The 23,011-nt window shown below is 39.7% G+C and overlaps 1 protein-coding gene across 2 annotated transcripts in view; it reads left to right on the top strand.

Annotated features, from left to right (window-relative positions):
* LOC138604845 (testis-expressed protein 2-like) overlaps positions 1 to 22,786 on the top strand; it is a 33,091-nt gene extending 10,305 nt beyond the window's left edge. The window contains exons 3-13 of one of the 2 annotated variants that reach the window (XM_069676868.1): positions 6,290 to 7,847; positions 9,309 to 9,509; positions 9,810 to 10,140; positions 10,574 to 10,821; positions 11,084 to 11,251; positions 11,925 to 12,024; positions 17,467 to 17,593; positions 18,668 to 18,775; positions 19,119 to 19,328; positions 19,790 to 19,910; positions 20,729 to 22,786. In XM_069676868.1, the coding sequence (XP_069532969.1) occupies positions 6,315 to 7,847; positions 9,309 to 9,509; positions 9,810 to 10,140; positions 10,574 to 10,821; positions 11,084 to 11,251; positions 11,925 to 12,024; positions 17,467 to 17,593; positions 18,668 to 18,775; positions 19,119 to 19,328; positions 19,790 to 19,910; positions 20,729 to 20,878 (3,297 nt within the window). In that variant the 5' untranslated portion in view covers positions 6,290 to 6,314 and the 3' untranslated portion in view covers positions 20,879 to 22,786. Of the gene's footprint in view, positions 1 to 6,289; positions 7,848 to 9,308; positions 9,510 to 9,809; positions 10,141 to 10,573; positions 10,822 to 11,083; positions 11,252 to 11,924; positions 12,025 to 17,466; positions 17,594 to 18,661; positions 18,776 to 19,118; positions 19,329 to 19,789; positions 19,911 to 20,728 lie in introns of both variants that reach the window. The other variant, XM_069676867.1, reaches the window with a different exon arrangement.
* The last annotated feature ends 225 nt before the right edge of the window (positions 22,787 to 23,011 follow it).

Below are 23,011 nucleotides of genomic sequence, written 5' to 3'. Positions count from 1 at the left end.
AGCCACAATAAATCTGTGAAGTAACAGATTTGTTGTTGTTGTTTTTATGAAGCAGTTTTGAAGAACCAATTTGGGCTCAAAATATTTACATTGTATTTTTTTCCAAATGTAATAAAGTACACTATTTTAAAGGGCAGATTCTACAGTTCCATTAGTCATTTGGATGCCAAATTTTTCTACCAACTTACACCTGGCTGGTCAGACACAGCCTTCCCAACAACAGGCAGATGTGGGAGGAGAGGGTTTCAGATACACTTACAGTCTGACAAGCCTTTTGTTTGATGCCTGCTGATCCCCAAAGGGCCCATAGCTGCCAGAGAAGCTGCACACACCTTCCATTAGAGGCCGCATTGCCTCATAGCCTCTTTCCGAGGGATCTCCAATCAGGGTAATTGCACAGCCAAAGCTGGTCTCAGTCTGTATCTTTTGTCAGGTTATATGAAGGTTCAACACTATTTCCCCTCATTTGACACACTCAACAGTTGTTGAAACTTGTACTGCTAAGGTTTATCCTGTATAATGGATACGAGAGCCAATATTTCCTATATAAGACTCAAAACACATGAAAGGAACCTTCTCGTTCTTTCCTGACAGTCACATCCTTAGTTCTACAATGGCCTCCCCATTCCCACCAAGGCAGTTCCAGGGGCTGGTTAGGAGCTGGTGGCTAATATTGAACCAGTTCTTTGCGTATCAACAGCGAAAGAATGGTAGACTGGTTCCAGAGTAGCACTAGCACTTTGGTTGTCTAGAACTAAGAACGGCTTACATCAGGGGTCTGGGGTGGGATTATTGTTTCCAACAGGACCAACTATAATCTTGTGAGCACCATTAACAAGAATGAACTCCACTGGTCTGTGGAGGAGAGAAACAGTCTTCTTGCAATATGGTCTCTGAAGTAAAATCGGAATATCTGTTTAACAATGTATTCTTCTATTGTTGTTAATGTGCGTGAAGTTGGTGCTAGCATTGCTGAGAGAGTGACGTACAGTTGATTCAGTGCAATCAGGACATTGATCTTCAGACCTTTTTAAGACACTCTTAAAAAATACAAGATGTTGGAAAAAAAGGAACCGTCCCTTAAATTAAATTCCAATCTTATAACATATGTCGATGGTGGTTGACATTTTCAATGTATGTATCTTGTAAATTCCTGTTTCTTTCTTTGGTGGACCCACTTCTCCTCATCTAACTGGAATTAGCAACTTCTGCTCCAGTTCGGGAGTTCCTACATTTCCTGTCATGACATTGTGCAATTAATAAACAATGGTTGTGAACTTGTATTGAACTCAGAGGGGAGGTCATCGAGTTAAGAAAAAAGAGAGACACTTCACACTGCTCATAAGACAACATGCTTGGCTCTGCGTTGATAGCTATCCACCACATTAAGCTTCAAATAGAAAAACACTAAATTTGTCTTCAAATAGAAGCATGCTAGGTAGCAATGCAGCCTTTTGGATTCATAGGACTTCACCACATTGAATGATACCTGATCCTTCTCTATGATGGACTATATATAGGCCTGAGGTAAGGCCAAGTTTATCATACGAGATGAAGTGGATTTTCTGCTTAGGTGAAACTGTGCCCATTTTTAACATTCTCCAACCAACTGACATACCTCCACCGTGTCTTCACAACATGCTACCACCTTTGTTTCGCATCCTATAATAATATCTGGACCAGTTATAACTACATAAGTAAACACACAACATACCCATGAGCTGTGAGCTCAAATCAGACTGGCGACGTAACCACTCAAGTAAAAGATGGGTGAGTTTGCTAAAATCCCATGTTTCTACTTCTTACACAGAGAACACAAGTTTCATATTGTGATATTGAGAGGCTTAATTGGAAATAACAAAATATGTAGCCAACAGCAAATAGGCATCGTGACAGAAAACACACTCTTACCAGAAACTTCCAGCTCCCTGGCAAGCTCCCTGCAGCCAGCTGCCACCTAATTCAGGTTTTATAAAGAAAAATTCTCATTTTCACTTCATGAATAAGCACTTTCTAAGTAAGGGAAAGGAATACATCGAAACGGGGAGTTAAACCAAATACCAGCTTTAAAGCCTGCTGTGCAGTTCCATGTAGCTCTCGGCCAGTTAGGACACTCCAAGAGAAACAATGCAATAAAATAGATTTTGTCCCTGAGGCTAGCTCGCGTCGCCCTTAGAAGAGACATGTTGTAATACTGTGCAAAGGGTTTGCGTAATCAATGTGTTATCTTCTCTTAACCTTTATAAAGAAAACAAGACAATTGAGTAATAGGCTTCAGAGATGTGTCATGTCCTCTAAAATGATACTGAGAGAACAAGGGGTCAGCATATTATGCCAGTCCGCTCCCAAAGCAAGTCATGTGTTGCAGCTTCACAGTGGGACAGGGTGGGACTATTTATTCAGTTTCTAGCCTTGACTATAAAGGTTCTAACCCACATACAGCAGTCCACACTGTACAGTTGTATTTTTTGTCCTTTTATATTGACTTGTCTTGGCTTAATAATTTCACTGCTACATTAATCCTAATTTCATTCATGTACTCAATACTAATGGTAGTTTTAAATACTGCTAGCAAGAAAACATTAATGTAAACAATTTCAAAAACTAAAACTAATCACATCTGCAAATGTTTTATGTGAAAGGAAGTCCACTCTTTTCATTTAGCAGATGTAATCATAACAAAATGCAATATGGTCAGAAAAACACAAAATAAAATGTCAAAATATCTGCATCCTTGTTTACAAGAAAACCCCACATGGCACCTGTAACGGTTTAGAAAGGTTATGTTATGTTGTGAGGTTTGAACATTTGAACCGTTCCAACAATAGTTTTTAATGCACATATTATACTGGTATGGCCTTATAATGCAGACTCGTAGTGACTGCTTGAAATGTACTTACATTTTAGATTTTACTTGTTTCAGACATTAGATGAATCTGTTTCATGCTACTATACAAAGTAAGACAACACTGTGTCCAATTCACTTTAACATCAAATGTTCCTGTGTTTTTAATTACAACTGCTATCATCCCACCTCACCATCGAGTCATTTTCCAGTTAATATGAAGAATAAATTCATTGGCTAAAAACACTAAGCCATGTAAAGCTGCTCTGTTCCTGGGTATGGATTGCTTCAGTATGTGTAATAGTTCTGTGAATTTCTTCTCATTAGCAGTGTTTGCTGCTTGATACAGAAGAAGTGAGCTGTGAACATGTCTCTAATTAGTGCAAAACATGAGGGTTAATGAGGCTGGCTTGCTTCTGTAATTAGCTTCATCAGCATCAATGGCCAGATTTTATTCTGTACCGTCTGCTTAGCTCAGGGAAAGGCACTGGGGAAACAAGACAAACAAGGACTTCATTGTCAATGTGTACATATACACACTGGAATTGAGTGCCAAATGTATAAACATGGCAATATACATGCCCAGTCTTTTGCTTTAATTGTTTGTTCCATTTCTTAAGTGTTAAATGAGCAGGTAGAATCAGCTGACAGTCCACACACACACACAAACAAATAAATATTAACTTTCCCACTTCATCACAATCTTAATGTGCTGTTAGCAAATAACGCTTTTTCCTTTGAGCCTAATATGTTTAAATGAAATCCATGTCCAACTTGTGATGGAGAATAGGCTCATTGTGTTGCAGACTGAAGGCTGGCTAGCTAGAGACAGAGGTGGCTGGCAGTCTGCCTGGCTGGGTAACAAGCTCACTCGTGACCCATGTGACAATGAGTGGCCGAGTTGAGCCAGTGTATGAGTGAGCCAGCATGACCTCACGCCACCTCTGTTGTCCAGACAAGACACAAGGATGCCATAGCCAAATGTCAACAACACATTTCCATAAATGCATGTCTCATAGAAGCAAAATGATGCAACGGTTCAAAAATCTAACTTAAACACAGTTATGAAGTTCCAAGCACAATTATGCAAAATATAAATTGTTTTGTGTTGTTTTATCAAAGAGGTTATTTGATTTTTGGCAAAATGCAACTTTCAAAGTGTTACATGGAAATGTGGAAATATTTTTACTAGGGTAAAGTACAGCTTAAGAATGAATTCCTTTCTGTCACAAGCTCATTGTTCAGCATTACACTGGGAAGCTTACCACTTTAAATTCATAGCTATAGATCTTGTGTATTTAGATATGGCTTTCTGGACATCTAAACTCTGATTCATGATTGATTCGGGAATGTCTACTTATTTTGTGTACACAATATCAGACCAGAGATGTGGCACAATAACATAAACATGGACATTTTACTTTACTTGGGCTAAGCTGATCTGAAAGTAGCTGTTGCTTTCACTGAAAGGTGTTTTTTTCTGATCTTTATGGCAAGCCATTTTACGAAGTTTATAGTTGGTTTGGTTTTAAACTAGCTCAGAAGAATACAGCTTTAAAGCTGTTACTCCAGTAACACAGTGTTCAGCTTGTACAAATATACTGAATGTCTATTTGCTTGAAAGTGTTCCCCACAAATTTAACATTGCACTCCTTTAATATTATCACAATCCACTCCAGAGGACCAGAGATGTTTTATTCCACACATTCTTCTTTATGTGAAAACATGGGGCCTACATTACCCAGTGAAACTCAACAACTCTAGTTGTCTTTTGTGGGTATAGGGGCATCAGTATTAAATTGAGGCTGTTTCACAAGCAGCTAAAAACTCCTCACAGTGTATTAAATTAAAATGTTAAATCTGAATTGGCTCTGTTTATGTTTTTCATAAACTGTCTTGAACTTTTTTGTTGTACTCCTATACAGTTGGGTCTGTTTAATATAATATCTGTTTGCTTATCTACCAGAGTACGTCAGACATCTTGTTGTGAAGCCCAACAATCTGCATCACTAGATGCAAGTTACAGCATTCCAAACTCAGTTTCTTAACTTGACTTTGACTGTTGTCTCTGGATGTGTGCTCTTTAAGGCTTTGTTGTAAAACACTTTGAATACATGGATAATTTATTGCTAAATCCTTAAAAAAAGATACAAAATATAAAACAAAAAAATGTGGTTTAGATGTTCATGATTTGTTTTGCAAAGTGAGAGCTCAACTACATTTATGTCACTCACAAAGTACTATTCTCAAAACCTTGTAAAGTCTTTTCCAACTGTGTCAAGTATGAGGTTTGTTTTGTTTTATATGGTCTTGATTTTGTAAGCTAAGATATGTTTTTCATTCCTCATTGAGCTTTCTGATTCTGCTGAAAAGTGGAGCAGTTTGTGGCAGGTATTTCGTAAGTCCAAGCAGGTGGTGCGTGGGATTGGGGTTTCATTATGTCTGAGTGTGTTTGTTTGTGATGACTTAAGATGCCTGTTTGCTGCTGAACTGAAGTGTGACGCTACCAACTGGTACAGATAAAACACTGCATTTGTCACAACCCACGCAGGCACACATGTAAATACATATTTTTGTATGAAAATAGCTTAAATAACATAATACAATTTTTCTAGCCTTCCTAGATGGATGGTTAGTGACTCAGCAATGTATTAACATCAAAGGTTGTCCTTTTGAAAATATGATGATGCATCATCTTCTCTTTTTAGGATTTTGGAAGTCAGGATGCTAAATGCCTTGACTAGATTTATTTTGTCATTGCAATTTAAGATACTGTAAACGGTGTTGCTAGTCACATTTTACCTGCTATCAACAAGCTTCACCATAAGATAAGGGGCCCAGAACAATCAGTGAGATTTGCTAATGTAGTAAAGAGAACATGCTTTCTGACTGACCTGACACCTGGGAACCCTACTGCCTCTCTTTATGTGCTCCCTTTTAAATTGTTCTTGTGCTCTATGAGCGATTTAAAGACTGTGTGTCCAGCATCATAGGCAAATGTTGTATATAGTTAAAGCAGTAGCAGCAGTCGCCCCCACATTTACACGTTTACAGTCAGTGTTGCTTCCAGATATACTGGATTTAGTATTTGGCTGCAACAAAAAATGTACTTATTTAGGATAAATAGATCAGTCATCGTCATGAGTAATCAGGTGTATCACTTTGTCTATAAAATGGCGAGTATAATTTCCAAGGGCCTAAGTTTAAATGTCTTGGTTTTTCCAACCAGCAGTCCAAATGCACCCCCAAATTTTTTACATATTTTCACATGTGATGAAGAACAGCTGCAAATTCTCACATCTGAGATGCTTGAACCAGTGAATCTTTGGCACTTTATAATACACAAATATTTTGGATGATCTGATGATCAAAAAATGTTTTTAATAATAATTTTTAACTTACTAGTTCAGCACTAATTTATTCTAATCTCTGCCTCCTTTGCAGACTGCAACTCACTTGGAGTACTGCAATGACCAGCAAGCATCCTAGCCATGCAGAGAGCGCTCACTCCACAGACAAAAAGCCACCCACCGTGTCCCCTAAGCTCCATGTCCAGCGATCGCTGTCGAAGGATAACATCACCATCCACTTCTCAGCTCTTGGGAAGGAGGAAGAGGAGGAGGAGGAAGAAGAGCTGTACATGACAACTGTCTCTGCTACCTCAGCAACACAGGATGACTCAAACATTGTGACAGCCTTAGAAGCAAGTGAGGAGATGTTCGAAGAGGTGCCACCGGACTCTGAAGCTGAGGTTGTCATTCCTGAATCATCCAGACTATCTCTAGTTTCTAGACATCACACTAACCGTTCACCCACGCACACCTCGTCATCGCGGCTTTTTGAGAAAAAAGGCTCATCTTCCAACTCCTCTCCTACTAAATCTTTAAGCTTTCCCTCTAGTGACAAACCCTCCCTTAGTTTGGCAAAGTCTCTCTCCTCTGACATGGAGACTCGTGAGGGGATCCCATCTGTTGCTGCTCCCACAGTAAGGCATAGGCAGCTGATGAAAAACTTTGTCAAATCTCTATCGTCAGATACATCCCAGGACACATCCTCCTCCTCCACACCCTACCGTCTTCCAGAATCGCGCCTTAACCTTCAACTCTTTAAGCAATTTACACAGTCCCGGACTCCATCTGGTCTCATGTCAGCAGCAAGTGATTCCAAAACAGCTCCTTCGTCTCCGTTAACCTCACCTGATAACCGCAGCTTCTTCAAGGTCTCCGAAGTCGAGGCGAGGATTGAGGACACCAAGCGGCGTCTCTCAGAGGCCATCTCTGAACCGCTCCAACTGCTAAGTAAGATCATGGATGAAAAGAGTGGCAGCATTTACCGGCCAAAAGCCCTCTCTGCCAGTGCCACAGAACTTTCCAACATAACTTCTATCAATGGTCACCTAGAGAGCAACAACAATTACTGCATCAAGGAGGAAGAAGGAGGTGACTGGGAGGCTGAGAGCCCCAACAGCGATGCTTCTGGTCCACCTGAAATGCATAACCCCTCCTGTGGTGACCCCAAGAGTCCCAAACCATCTTCACTGTCCATGTCATTGGACAAATGCTCCATGTCTGCTCTTGCTAAACAAGAAGATGAGGACTACTGCATTCTTTACAGTGGAGACTTTGAGACTTGCACGGACACAGACGGTGATGGTGGTGACAGAACTGATGATACTGGAACTGGAAGTCAAACTAAAGTGCCACTAAGTGGTAGTACAGAACCATGCAGTGAAGATGAATCAGAAAGTATTGAGCCGGCACCTAGTGTTCCACACTATACTCTCATTATCCTCACTGTACTGGTCTATGGGTGTTTTGTTTTACCTCTACCCAGTTACGTAGGAGGAGTGCTGCTTGGGATTGGGCTGGGATTCCTTTTAGCCATTGGTGTTGTGTGGCTGACAGGACCAAAAGCTTCTAGCCGTAGTTTTAGACATGCCAGACACCATGGGAAGTTGTGGAATCTGACCAAGTTGGACATCAAGGAACCAGAAATCTATAAGGTCAGTCAATATTTCATTCATTTATTCAACCTTTATTTAATCTCGAGAAATCATTGAGGGCATGCCCTCATTTTCAATGACATCGAGAGTACAAGTAAAATACAATAAATGAAACACACAGAAAAACAAACAAAAAAAAACAAGGAAACAAAAACAATACAAGGAATTATATAATTATAGGTAACAGGAAATGAAAGCAGAGTTCAGTTAAGAACAGTTACATTCATAGGGCAGCGGAATTTGTAATCATGTTTCTAAATTGACCTAAGGTAACCGTTGTATTGAGTTTTAATGTGTGTTGTAAGGTGTTCCAGGTGTGTGCAGCACAAAAGGTAAATGATGTTTTCTCAGTTCCTGTGTTTGCTCGTGGAATTTCAAGCATAAGCCAATCACTCGAGCAGGTTCGATAATGACTATTAGACCAGTTTAATAAAGAAGTCATGTATGATGGTAGATTTCCAGATAGAGCTTTATAAATAAATAGTAGCCAATGCCTGTCAAGTCTAACTGTTGATGATGGCCAACCAACTTTATCATGCAGGATGCAATGATGAGTGGAATAGCTGTCACCGGTGATAAATCTCAGGGCGGAATGATAAACTGAGCCTAGTGGTTTCAGAGTGGAGGCAGAGGCATGTCTATAGATGACGTCTCCCGAGTCCAAGACAGACCAGAAGATGGCTTCAGCTATCCTCTTCTTACAGAGCATGGGGACATTCAGTCTGTTTCTGTGTTCGGGGAGTCGGAGGGGCTGCTCCTCCACTGCTCGTCCGCTGTCCTCATCTACGTCAGCAGCGCGCAACTGCTTTCAAACACGTTGTCATCGGCCTCATGGACAGTCCTTGTAACACATTGCCCACAAAAGGTTTTGACCTAGTCTTGTTTGTCTTAATTGTGTTGTTATTGTAAATTTCAAATGTCACAATTCAAAATTTCAAGCTCAAATTAGTTTTTTTAAATTTCGTGTTATAAAGCAAAGTAAAAGTCATAAAAGGGCCATAAAATAATCTTCCAAAAATAAAGGCGAAGTAAGAAGTGTATTTCTGAAAGTTTTTGCACTGAAGTGACAAAGCAGAAAATAAACTAGATGTGGAACCTGGGCTTAATTTAGCAAGTGGAACTTCAAAGTCTACCACAGAAAGACTCTCTCTTATCAGTATGAATTTTCTGCAGACAGGTAACCTTTTATAGAAACACTAAACATGGGTGACAACACACTGTAAGAAGATACTCACAGTGACCTCCTTTTCTGAGCACACTTTTGGATCGTTATCTTGTCCTTGTTTGTGGTTTTTTAAAAGCACTTCTCTATTCGTATGTTGGAATAATGACACAGTGAACACACATTTTTAAAGACTTTTTCCTTTTTTAACGAAACCGTTTTTGTAGAATGATTGTTTTGGGACTTAATTCTTGTAAATGTTACTAACATGATGTAAAATTGTAATTTCGTCCCTCTAGGGCTGGATGAATGAGATCTCCAACTATGACCCAGAGACATACCATGCCACACTGACACAGTCTGTGTTTGTCCGGTTGGAGGGCTCCATCATTCGTTTGTCCAAACCCAACCACAATATTGCACGCCGTGCGACACATAATGAACCAAAACCTGACGTCACCTATATCAGCCAGAAGATCTATGACCTTACCAACAGCAAAGTATGTGAAAAGTTACATTTAAGAAGTTATTAGATTTTTTTTTTTTTTTACTTTACTAATCTTTGTGTAACTTGGTTAAAAGTAGTCGAATGTTCTCTCTTAGTACATTTACAGATGTTCTAGTCTATATCAGTGTATTCCAAGACTAGTTCAACACATTTTAACATAGAGGTTAACAAATACTTCACCATAGATATAGTCGTCTGTGTGTTCAATTAGTTTTTAAAAAGGCATGAATTTTTTGGAAAGACGTTGAAACTTTGTTTTGACTCAGGTCTGTCTGTTTTAATCCTCTCCTAGGTATATTTAATGCCTCAGAGCCTGGCCAGGAAGCGTGTATGGAACAAAAAATACCCCATCTGCATTGAACTCGGCAAACAGGACGACTTTATGTCCAAGGCCGAGGGTGACAGGTGGGAGTCCAGTGAGAGCCCCAACACGAGGGACAAAGGAGAGGGCACAGGAGGAGCACAGGATCGAAGGTGTTCGTCTTCGTCCAGCAGAGACCTGACCCTCTACTTGTTTGGAAGGACAGGGAGGGACAAGGAGGAGTGGTTCCAGCGGTTTCTAGCAGCCTCCAAGCTCAAGGTGGATTTGAAGAAGGCTACAAGTGTTGCGGCATGTAAGAGCGGTAAGCAAAACTGATGTTTGGTCGACAATACTTTTGTGTCCTACAGTTAAGGGAGACAATTGTAGGAGAGTTATAGATTAGAGGGTTTTTTTCTGAATTGATTTTTTTCAAGATATATAAATAAACTATACTGCCAGAGTAATGTTTAAAAGCATGTATTTCTGATCTTGGAGAAAACAAAATGCTCCCAAACTTAGGCAACTTTCAAATCTTCGTTAAAAACTCTGATCTCTGCTGATCTCCTATGACATTGATAATTTGTCTTACCTATTGCATATTTATTGCCTTTATTGCATTTGGGTTTATACAACTGCACTGATACTTTATTTTCAGCATTTTATTTCATTGAATCCACCTAAAGTTTTTTTTAAGCATAGAAATAGATAAAACGAAGTGCAACATTTAATTCCTCGCCTCTTTCTGATGTTTGTAGTGCCCACAGCTCTGAACTCTCACAGTCGCAGCAGCAGCCGCAGCAGTCTGGATGAAGCATTGACATCTCAGCCCAGGTCAAAGGACTCCTCAGCCTCCTCAACAACAGCAGGCAGTGCCAAAATCAAGCCAATACTGGACTACAGTGTATACATGGCCTCCATACTGCCAAAACAGGCAGCAGTCAGCCCTGCAGCTGCCAGCCCTGTTCCCCAGAGTCCTCAGAGCAGCCCAGGGTCTGATAAGAAGGTAGCATGTGCTAAACATCCATTTATTTATTTCCTTTCTTAAGAGACAGACTTATCATCTCTTTGCAATGTAATCTTACTGTATTACCATATTTGTAACTGCAAAAAACAAGTTTAATAGTGTGGATTATCCTCTTGAAGAATATATAAGGGTACAATAAGTGGTATTATTAGGATTATATTGTTTAGAATCACGCAGAGAGATATCCAGTTTATATTATTTTCTCCTAATGTCTATGTTAACTAGCCTGCTCTGTCTTTAGCTTCAGAGCACCACTTCAGCTCCAGTGCAGCCCAGTGGGGAGGAGGAGGAGGAAAATGTTGCCTGGGTGAATGCAGCTCTTGGCCGGGTCTTCTGGGACTTCCTGAGTGAGCCCCACTGGGCTGAGCTGGTCTCCAACAAGATTCAGATGAAGCTTAGCAAGATACGGGTGAGTTGGACAAGGCGCCTCACAACCTTTCACTCTAAAAATTTTCAACAGTTGGACAAGAAGAAGCTAAAGTTGAGAGTGGAGATGAAGTGATTAATTAATCGCGCTTACCTTCCTGCTGAAAACAAGATGTGTCAAGCATACGGAGAACAGATAAGCTCTCAAAATGTCTGTTTGTTTATCTGTCCACTCTTTGAAGCTGCTCTTCACTGGGTTTGGAAGCAGTGGGAGAAACACAGGAACACCTCATCATTTAATTCTATCACTTTATCTTGTTTCTTTCTGATCCACGAAGACCATTCAGTGAATTGTCCTATTTTTTGTGCATAGGACTTGGTTGCTTTCTTATTGCTGTGCATTTGAATTAATTACTTGCATCATGATCATGACAACCCTCGTTAACCCACAAAGGACTAACGTGTAGACAGGTCATAATGAGGTGTTGTGAAAAGACAAGGTGTTTCATCCATCGTACGTATATGCATGAGTTTTCCTGTGTTAACTTTTTCAAGCTGGTATTCTTTATACTCTTTGTAAGATTTAAGGTTATATATTACAGCCTAGGTTTTTTTTCTCCAAACTGATTGTGTCATAATCCTCCAAATCATAATCTGCACATGAATGATTCATGTACAGTGTGCTCAGCTCAGATGTATGCCTTTTTCTTTTGCAGTTGCCCTACTTCATGAATGAGCTTACCCTGACTGAACTGGACATGGGCTCGGTCACTCCCAGAATCCTCGGGGCATCCAAACCTTCCATTGACTACAGAGGCAAGAGAAAAATCAAACGCAAACACACAGAAACACACACACACACACACACACACACACACACACTCGGTGGTTTCTGCAAAGAGATACTGCCATAACTGGTTAGTAACAGTATTTGTTTGGTGCAGTGAGATCTATGTGCTATATTCTCTGAAGTCTCCAGCTGTTGTGCAGTGTTTGCTTGTGTGCTTGTGTTTAAAAGTACAACACCCCTACAGCAATCGCCTGCAGGTCGATTAGCTTTGTACATATTAGAGATAACAAAGATAAACAGGTGGTAATTTGGTCTTGTTGTCTTTTCTAGATGTGTTTGTGATAGAGTTTACTCGGATACAGTGTTTTCCCCGGGAAATTGGTTAAATGGACTGTACATATAGCGCTTTTCTAGTCTTTGCAACCACTCAAAGCTGCTTTTACACTGCTGCTTTTACATTGACCCATTCACACACACATTCATACACTGCTACGTAAAGTGCCCAGCTGTCAGTCAGTTATCACATTCATACCCGTTGGCTAAATTGGGGTTCAGTGTCTTGCCCAAGGACAATTCGTCATGATGGAGCTCGGGGTCCAACCTCCGACCTTCCGATCGAAAGATGACGGACTCTACCACAGACGCCCCCATTAATTAAGGTGTTGAGCTTGCACCCTGCCCATCCTTCTGAGTACATATGTGAGGGTGCATGCTTAATGGGAAAGGTTACAATCGCCTCGATTCCGATCAGCAATGCTGGGAACACAAAACCTGTGTTGACACACTAATCTCCGCCCTCTTTCCGGCGTGATGGCATGTTCTATCGGTAACTTCTGCGACTCCTTGTTGTCTCGGTTACAAATTCCGCCCGTCTCCACATTTGTCGGTGCCGAGTTTGATAAACAGACTGAATGAGTAATAGATACAATTAACACCGTAACCTCTTAACTGTGTACTAACCCTGTTTTGGGCGCGTTTTTGTGCTGTCAGACAGTGACGCAGCAGAAAACAGACTGACAGTAGTATACTCCAATGACAAAGGGAACAGAGACAATCAGCATTTATAAGCGGGTCTGTGAATGAGATGAGCCGGAGGTGATCCACGTGTACATTATCAGAGTTATCATGCCGTGCGGGTAGGAGACAGACATTGGGAGAGGAGCAGATCTGTATGTGTTTCTCATGCTCTGTACCTGGCTCAATAACGTTGTGATCTGTCCCTATTTCTGCGCACAGTTAATAAAGACAAGAATAAACTTCGTAGTGCATATGTTTCACTGATAAACACAGATCTGTAGAGGAGCATCAGGCTTCATGATCAAACAAATCACGTCCATATCACGTCATCATTTTTGTCATCTCCAAGCTACTTTATATGACAATTCTGTGTTTAACACATGAGGGGCGGTTGGCTCAAGAGGGAGAGACGTTAGATCCCCAGATTGTCCAGTTTATATACGGAAGCGTCCTGGACAAGACACAGGAGTGTGAATAGGTAAATGAGGGGAAAATTTTACAGTGGTTTTGATAGACGCAGCCAACATTGCTTTACATGGACCAAGAATTTAGATAAGGTAAAGATTGGATAAAAGATTAGACAAAACACTCTCCATAAAAACTGGGCTGGAACTTACTGTGGAGTAAACAAGACAAAGCTTCTTAAAAGCAAGAGGCATGCCGCATTTCACAATTTCCATCCCTCGGTAAACAAACAGCTTTACTGCTCAGAGGTATAAACACCCTTCACAGAGTGCAAATGGCTTTAATATATAAATATGTATGATGTTCCTTTTAATGAATACGTTCCTTCCAGTATATATAACACCTTATGTATTTTAAACTTTGACAAAGCTCTAAATCTAGTGTAATTAAAGACCTACACAGACAATTTTAGACAAAGTCTTTTGAAAATCGAAGTAATTTATTTTTTCTAAATCTTACAAACGACTGACTTGGACATTGTATGTTATGACTGGACGTGGCTCCCAGTATTTCTCTAGTCTTCTTGCTGTGACTAATAGGATCACAGTACTATGGCTGTGTCTGGATGACTGACATGCTCTCTTTCCAAAAAAGCAGCTGCTCTGGACAGTGTGGTTTTCAATGAGGAGTAAAGACTGACATAGTCAGACTGATATGCTACAGTATAAACCGTCAGACACTATAACAACCAATTAAAGTCCACGGATTAATATAACACAGAGTAGGCATTGCGTCATCATCCTGTTCTGATTCATTGCTTGTGGTGAGACTTTCATGTACATGTGAAACAGCATCAATATTACGGAACTGTCCAAAAGGAACAAAATACAAACAAAACAGTAGAAGTGAGAATATGTTCTCTATCAGTCTCAAAAAGTAGTGCTTCATCAGTAAGCACATTCAGAGTAAGGCCCGTGCATCACGCTGGAGCGTAACATGCACTTACACCCACTCGGATTGTCAGGCAGTGGTACCCTCAAGGTTAGAGAGACATGCTTGTTACTTGGCGAGCTCTGAGCTGGTTCAAGAAAGTGCAAAACCCTTTCCTCCACAGCTGCTCCTAGACTGTCTGAACAACATTACCACTGTTCAGAGTTCAGGGGCTTATTGTTGTTTACTGTACAGTCGCAAGTGTCACATAAAGGCATGTTTGCTTAAATAATATGAATGACTCAACTCTACAGAATGTGTTATATACTACAGTATATTTCCACAAAAATACATTGAAAAATAAACTCAAATTGAAAGCTTTGTTTCCAGAAGTATAACCAAGTATGATTGGTTAGTGAGCTGTAAGCTGAGTACAATACAATGCAGCCCTAAGCACGTTAGCAGGTTTTATGGTTATCTGTGGATCGGATAAATCGAGGCTTAGCTATGTGAGGTTTCAGCTTTGTGAGGGACTGTAGATTTGCAATCACACAGCTACATGTATTTTGCCTAAACTACAGCTAAAGCAAGCTATGTTGTAGTTTTGATCAGTACAAGCCCTGTACATCATTTTCAAAGGAACCTTCTACGGTTGTTCTGTAGTGCGTCAGCATTGAGCTCTCCATCCCTTCATACCATATAGCTTTTCTCATGATCCCTAACATCCTGCGACAGATCCGTCTCGTCATCTGTTTCATATGTACAGTCTCCAACTCTCTTCCCCTGCTTTCTCTTCCTCTTGCATTCCCTTTCATTTCATCTTCCTCTTTGTGTCCTTACTCACACTTTAGTCTCAGTGTGTCTCTTCCCCCCCCTGTGTTATGAGTCACTGACTCATTTTTATCACCACAGCACTCTCGTAACCCTATAATCAGAGGAGGAATTGATTGCATCTCCAACTGAGAGGCCATTTGTTGGAGCAGTTCCAGGCAAAACACACCTCAACACCCACTTCAAATAAAAACTGTGTACATGCTGTAGGCCACCATTTTGTTGATGTTAATAGGTCATCATTATTTATTGCCGTCATTCCTTTAGAAACTGCATTATGTTGCCAAATGTTTTGATTTCTTTCGAACAGATTGACACTAGGCAGTCTGGATCTTCCCCTGTAGTCTAAAGCAGCAAAGGGTCTCATTTTTAGACAGGTTTCTTGGATGTGAAAGAAAACTATAGAGGTTTATGCTCTAAGTGAGATAATTATTATCCACTTGGCCAAGATAAAAGAGAGGCTTCTCTTGATGTTTTCTATTGCTCATACTACATTCCTCTTTCTTGCTGTGTGTTTTCATGATCGATAGTCTTCTACCTTGTTTTGTAGTAAGAAAACTTTCAGTGGAACTGGTCGGTTTAGTTTCTCTTCAATTTTCCACTGGTATCGCAGTGCTTGCGTCTCAAGTTCTGCCTTTGCCTCGTCTCACCCCGCTCCTTCCTGGAACAAGCATGCTGAGTGCAATGGATCGATGAATCTCTCCTGCTGTGTATGTGTATCTCCTCAAGGAATTTTCTCTGCATGCCTGTACATTTGTGTCCATGCACATTGGTTTTTGCATACATCTGCTTTGTGCTCATGATAATGTCTGTGTGAAAGCATTTCTTTGTGCGACACATACCCCTCACTCTTCACAATACGCTTTCACTCCAATTAAGGAAGCACTGCACCACTGCTCCCAGCAGCTTGCACTGGGGCTCTTCTATACTCTCCTCAAACAAACCCAACCCAGCTGGACACAGTCTTTTTAATCCACCAACCCACTCAGGACAGGTGACTAAAGCAATGCCCACCAGGTTCAGCAGACTCAGCCATTTCACCCTGTGTCTTTGTCTATTTTTACTATGTGCTTTTTCAAACCCTGTGACTTTTTTAACATTCTGTTTTTTCCCTTTAAGTTATTTTTGCCTGCTTTAATTTTTCTGCGACTTTGTTTCTCTTTCTGTTTCTCTCTCTTTCTCTCTCACACCGGGCTCTTTGCATTATCACATCATTTAGCACAATCAGCTGGTGAGGGTATAATCTCAGTGCTGTTTGCCTTAGAATATAAATCTTGATCCTATGTATTCTATTTTTTTTATGTAGACAGGTAGTCTCATTGAGAGATGGGGTCCCATTGTCAAAACCCGGTCACCTGGTTCTTTACTCTGTCTATTCATGTATCCTGTTGTCAGGAAAGCTATCTAAATATAAGAAGCTGTTAACTAAATGTTGCACCATATTTTTGTCCACATTTAACAGATTTGTGCATAATATACATGCGCATGTGTCTTGGTTTGAACAAGGTGTTTTGTTTTCCCTCTCTCATTGTTCCTTTTTCATCCTTTGCCCTTTGCCGCCTCCCAGTGGTGTAAAGAGAAACAGCAACCTGTTCATGGTTAGATGTGTTTTTTTGTCTGCAAGATCATGTGATCCTGTGTTATAAAGAGAAAAAAAAGTGTGTAGCATGTGTAGTCTGCCCCATGTTAGTGAGACTGTTTGTGTAATCCAGATTACAGGAAGTTCGGTACAGCAGAGGACAAAGAAATAGAGAGTGAAAGAGAGAGAGAGAGCACTGTTTATGCAGCCAGTTCCCCCCTGCTGATATCAAACGGGGGCTAGGGGGGGAGATTGCGTGCTCCCCAACTGTTTCTCATCGTTCAAAGGACCTTGTGATCTACTCCTTCACAGTCTTTTTCGTCTTCACAGAGCTATCAAGAAAATAAAATCTGTTGGGGTCCCCACTTCTGGGATGCTTGGAGGAAACAGTGGCTTCATAGAAAGGGCAATACAGCAAGGCAAGAATCTAAGTACTGAGGAAACAAAGGAGTAAGACAGAAAGAGATTTAACATGCAGGAAAAAGGAAGTGGCCTAAAGTGCATTCAAGATGAGATACAAAATTTGTCAACCGTTTTGCTGTACCTTATGTAACATAGCCTTGCATGCCTATACAGTGACATGAGCGTGGAGTACCTGATTTACTGCATTTTTGGCTCATATCCTCAAAATCTCCCCCTGCGTATAGTTTCACTTCTTTTATTTAGTCTCAGATCAACATTTCTAATGACAACTGTGTGCTTTCAGGTCTGTGGTTTGACCTGGAGCTCTCCTACAGTGGTTCCTTCCTGATGACCCTGGAAACCAAGATGAACCTCATTCGCCTGGGCAAGGAGGGAGAAAGCGTCCGCCTAGGGGAATTTGGCAAAGATGGGTAAGACAGTCAAAGTCCCTCATATGAAAGTCACATTCTAGAAAAGCCTAAAAGCATTTTCACTTGCTTTATATAATGCCTTTTCCCCCTCAACCTCACATTAAAAGGTATACTTGTCTCTGTGAGATGTCTGTATATTCTTTCTGGCTCACACTTGGTGTTCTATATCTTTGCTGCCGTTTATACCTTCTCTTTTCTTTCCTCTGCTGTTCCCTCTCTGCCCTCTGGATTCTGCCTTTATTCGGTTGTTAATCGGCTGTATTTCTGCTCGTGGTGAGTGTTGCTTAATTTTCAAAAATGTTTTCCGTTCACCTCTCATTCTTTTGTTTTGTATGTCTACAGTTTTGTCTCATTTCATGTTACCACCTAAAGCTTCATCTCATCAAGTCCTACTTTCTCTGTGTTTATCAGTTTAATCAGTTCTCAGCAATGAAGATGATGGGAATATGTTGATATTTGTCAGGGCTCATACAGCAGAGATGCAAAGATCATACTTTCTAAAACTGTGTTGATAAAAGCAGAGCCCTGGAAAAACCTCCACCAGGGAGCTTGCTAAACTACACCTGCCTCCGATGTCATGTCTTGTTCAAAATCGTCAGGTTTGAAATGTAGACTACAGACCCAAAGATTTTTTTAGACGATCCACCGGTATATTCTCATCATATTTTGGTTTTCTGTACCGCTCTGAGCCATTGCCTGCAGTGAAACGATAGTATTTCACTCCAGCGTCTCTCTCTGGGCCGTTCCTTTGAGAGGGAGAGGCGCAATGCACCCTGGGTGTTGTAGGAATATAGCATGGACGAAACCACAAGCTGTTTAAACAACTTTCTCCACAGCTATGGCGCCAATTTTAATTATCGCTTCTATCAATTATAGAGAACACCAGCTTTGACTGAAAGTGGCTTTTTCCAGGTGGCAATTTCTCCTTTTAATCAGTTCTTTCTCAAAAAACTGTATCTTGAGGGTTAACATTTGTGTATATGGCTTCAATTACAGGCTTCAACCCTAATATCTTACTTTCTGTGTGTGCTAACCTTAACTATTTTGTGTTTGTTAATGTGTGTCCAGATACAGGCCACGGACTTACTGCCTAGCTGATAGCGACGAAGAGTCGTCCAGCGCGGGCTCATCAGATGAGGAAGACTTCTCCGAGCTCTCAAATGACTCTGCTGGAGCAGAGGGGTGAGAAAAAGTTTTCTCTCTAAGATCACTTCTCAAAACATTTGAAGGAACAGATGTAATTAAAATATTTTAATTGCTAAATTGGTATGGCCAATTAAACATAGTGCATGGTTGTATTTGTCCAGTGTAAGACAGGATTTTCATTTTCATTGCGACAGAAAACGTAACCGTCTTAAACAATATTTTGGTAGACTTGGCCATTACTTATATCACTTAATTCTATTGACAACAAACGAATACATTTTTTGCATAAAATTAAAAAAGAATCATTAGCTGTGATTTTTAAAATGCTACTCTAAATTAGTTCTGACTTTAACCTTCCTTTCTTCCTTTTCTTGAATAGTTTTGTAGGAGGCCACAAGCCCAGTAAGATAATGCGCTTTGTGGACAAAATCACCAAGTCCAAATACTTCCAGAAGGCCACAGAAACAGAGTTCATCAAGAAGAAGATGGAGGAAGTGTCCAACACTCCTCTCCTGCTCACAGTGGAGCTGCAGGAACTCCAGGGAACGCTGGCTGTCAACATACCCCCTCCACCCACTGACAGGATTTGGTACGTGAAGGATGTGTTGTTTTTCTTCAACATTTTCTTAGAAATGCTGTGCAAGTGAATTTCAATGTCTCATAGAGAGACAAAGAGTCACATCATCGCCAGCTCTTTCCCATGGTTGGAAAACACAGCAAAGTCTGTTCATGGCATTGTTTCTAAGATTGCTCTTAATTAGCCAAATTCCACTCTTATTTCAACAATTACATGGTGACAAATAACATACCTTTGTTTTTAGATACTGAATACTTTATGTAGAACTCACACAGAATGTCTGTATAAGGATAAGGATGAAAGACTATAATTCATTGTAATTAGCATGTGGAATATTGGAGAAAAAAAATTATATCACTTTGTGCAATACATCACTGCCCTCTGCTGGTGGTAACTGTACTCTGTGTTGCTACAATTTCTTAATTTGTAAAACTTTAAACATCATTTTTTTATCTTGGCCTTTTTTGTTGCAGGTATGGCTTTAGGACACCGCCTCACCTGGAACTGAAGGCACGCCCTAAACTTGGAGAAAGAGAAGTCACTCTGGCTCATGTAACTGACTGGATAGAGAAAAAACTGGACCAGGAATTCCAGGTATTCATAAGCACTACAATCTTTTTAACTTCTATTGTTCAGAAACACAATGCCTTCCTTCAACATAGTTGTTTTGCTAAGACAACTAGCAAGACAAAGCAACAGAATAAAGTTAAAGAATGAAGACAAAATAGAAAAGAAATCTGGCTACTCTCATATCCATTTTAAATATTACAGCCAACAGTAAAGCCTTTTTAAGATTTAAGTCATATGCCATCTGATATTTATTTCTTTTAATCCTGGTATTAAGCCTAATGGACACCTATTGGGACACTACTTGATCATGATACATATTTGTTGCTAACTTGCTGTTGCAGAGGGCACATGATGGAATGAATGACGGTATTGTATGCAAACGGGCGTACGTAATGCTGTTGACAAAACAAAATAAGTAGTAGTTCCATGCCGGGGTCAAACTGAAAATATATGAATCCAAAGTGTTCATAATTACTTAGACTTCTTGCTTAATATAAAAAATTTGACTTTTTTTTTAAAGCATATAGCTTGTTTGTGAGCGGTTGAAAAAAGCTCCTATCGGCTCAAGTCACACACTTGTCCCTGCTTCTAATAATGACAGAAGCCCAATGATTAAGCCATGTAATGCTCACACTACAGAGCCTTGCAGCTCCTTTACAAAACAAAAAAGCCCCCTTCAGTACTCAAATAAGCCTAGAATGGTCTTTAAACATTTTAAATGAACAGTTGCACAGCAACTATAATGTGCTTCCCATTTGTAATTCCTAGACATCACGTGTCAAGAGTACTAAAAACTGATAGACTACTCACTGTCCATCCATCATACTCTCTCCTCTTTTTAGAAAATCTTTGTAATGCCAAACATGGACGATGTATGGCTGTCTGTCATGCATTCTGCCATGGACCCACGCACAGCCGGCGGACCCTTAGTTGGCCCCACAGTGGACCTGGAACCTTCCCAGCCAGAGAAGGACAGCACCAGCCAGCCATGAAGATTGTTTACAGTATTTCATCAAGCTTATGAAGTCTCAAAACCGGAACCGGAGCCAAAGTCAATGGGTCACACGCTACTTTAATACAAACACATTCCTGTAGTGAGTGGGTTTCTAATCCACATTAGGCAGACCACATGAATTTTGAAGAAACAAGGAAGAGCTGATCAAGGAAACACTAAAGACAAACTGTTGCTTGCTGCTCTGTTCAGTAGTATTTATCTTGCGAGGTGATTTCCTTGTGAAGAACTTGTATAATGGGAAGGACCTATTGAATAGGGACTGATAAATGAAGAATCATGTGTGTCTCAGAGTAAGGATTGGCTTAAGTTAATAAGGGGAATATATGATAATATATATATATATATATATATATATAAAGAATCGAATGCCAGAAAAACATGTTAATGTGTAAGCATTCACCAGATACCTTACAGCTTGCAGATCATTTTGCTCAGGCTAGAGAGTGAGATAGAGCATTGTTACCCCATAATTAGAGAATTACAGTATGTGCAGTGAATGGTTCATATTGAAGGATTAGTGTGTGATGCAATTTTCATTGTAGAGAATGTAGAAAAAGTGTTACCAGGTTTAAAAAACTGTATTGAAAGAAGCTCAGATACTTGAGGTTATTTACTATAAGAAACCTTAATCCTTAAAGTGTCTTTATGTCAATGGTTTTTGATCAGGTGACAGTTAACAGTATTCATTTGTGCTGTGACCACAAGCTGAACACCTTACTTCATTTGCCAAGACCCCTTTTTTTATGCCAACGATGCCCTTATCCATGTCTTCATGGAAATGTTGCTTAGGAGCAAACATACATTGTCTTGGACAAGTGTAATTCCGTATGAAACTCTTCTACAAATGACAAAAACACATCACAATAAGTGCAATGACAGAAACGCTGCGTAGGCTTTAGTATGATCTTGTATGTATATATAAAAGTGTATGTCTGATGAGAAGTATGAGGCCTAAAACACGTCTAATGAATGTATGAATGGATAGTTTTGGTTGCTATGGTTAATGTATGACAGAGTTTTCACCTAGTCACATTTTGACTGTGGTATGCAAATTATTGCACAAATATATATTTTTTTCCTTTATGATAAACACTATCTCATTTTGCATATATTTCATGTCCAGATGTGTCAAGAAATGGTCATGTTTATGGAGTATAAGGTGGTGTATTTATCTTTACATCATTTATACTTAAGGGTGTTCATGTTCTTTTGACAAGGATGTTGTTAGAGATGAATTTACATGACCAACTTTGATATGTGACAGTGCTTTAAAAAGACTCCATACTGTATGTACAACAATTGGATAAAGTTATGGTATGTACTGTAAAGTAGAGCAAATTTTGCCAAGAATGTATAGCCTTATCTAGAGGTCCCTTTTCTGAAAATACATTTTTAACCATGTCATACATCTATTTGAACCAAAGTCCTTTGATTAGGCCTGTGGTATCAGATCTCTCGCTGCTCAAAGGTACGCACCCTGAATTGATATGACTTTGTAAGGTACTATTTACAAATGCATTACAATAATGTCATTAACATTGTTTACAGGAATTCTTCCCTTGTTTTAATTTTTTGCTCTATTAGGACACTTAAACACTGTACTGCAAAATGGATTTGTTTCTGCTTGATTGTCTCTCCCTTTATGCCTTGGTTGCTATTACTTTATGAATGACTACATGAGATGGGTTGTGGTTATATTTTTGTCTACTTCTTTGGAATAAAACAAATGAATTAAGATGTTCGAGGATATATGAAGACATGCCATGATTTGTATCTGTGAATTATTAATGACTTTTTAAAATTTCCATGACATTTAAGGCCAAATTCAGTGATTATGTGTCTATGCCTTATTTATAGAGCAAAATAAAACTGTCAGTGAAATCCTTTTTGCGTTTTGCTTAAATTTTGTGTTATTAATTGTCAAAAAATGTTATGTTACATAAATTATGTAAATAATCTTCTATTCATAGCCCTGGTAGGTTATTAATGGGTTATAATTACTAATGAATTGAAGTAGTGTGAGGTAGCTTAAGTGCTAAAAATGCACTACATTTAATTATTTATCATAGTTACAATATCAACCAAGAGCTATAAGCCGGTAGAGAATTCA

The sequence above is a fragment of the Semicossyphus pulcher genome, unplaced genomic scaffold (genome assembly GCF_022749685.1).
Source record: "Semicossyphus pulcher isolate SPU_LCO1_2020_fin unplaced genomic scaffold, fSemPul1.0.p SCAF_27, whole genome shotgun sequence".
Taxonomy (NCBI): domain Eukaryota; kingdom Metazoa; phylum Chordata; class Actinopteri; order Labriformes; family Labridae; genus Semicossyphus; species Semicossyphus pulcher.
Note: the sequence above shows the minus strand (reverse complement) of the source record. Positions and strands in the feature narration are given on the sequence as shown.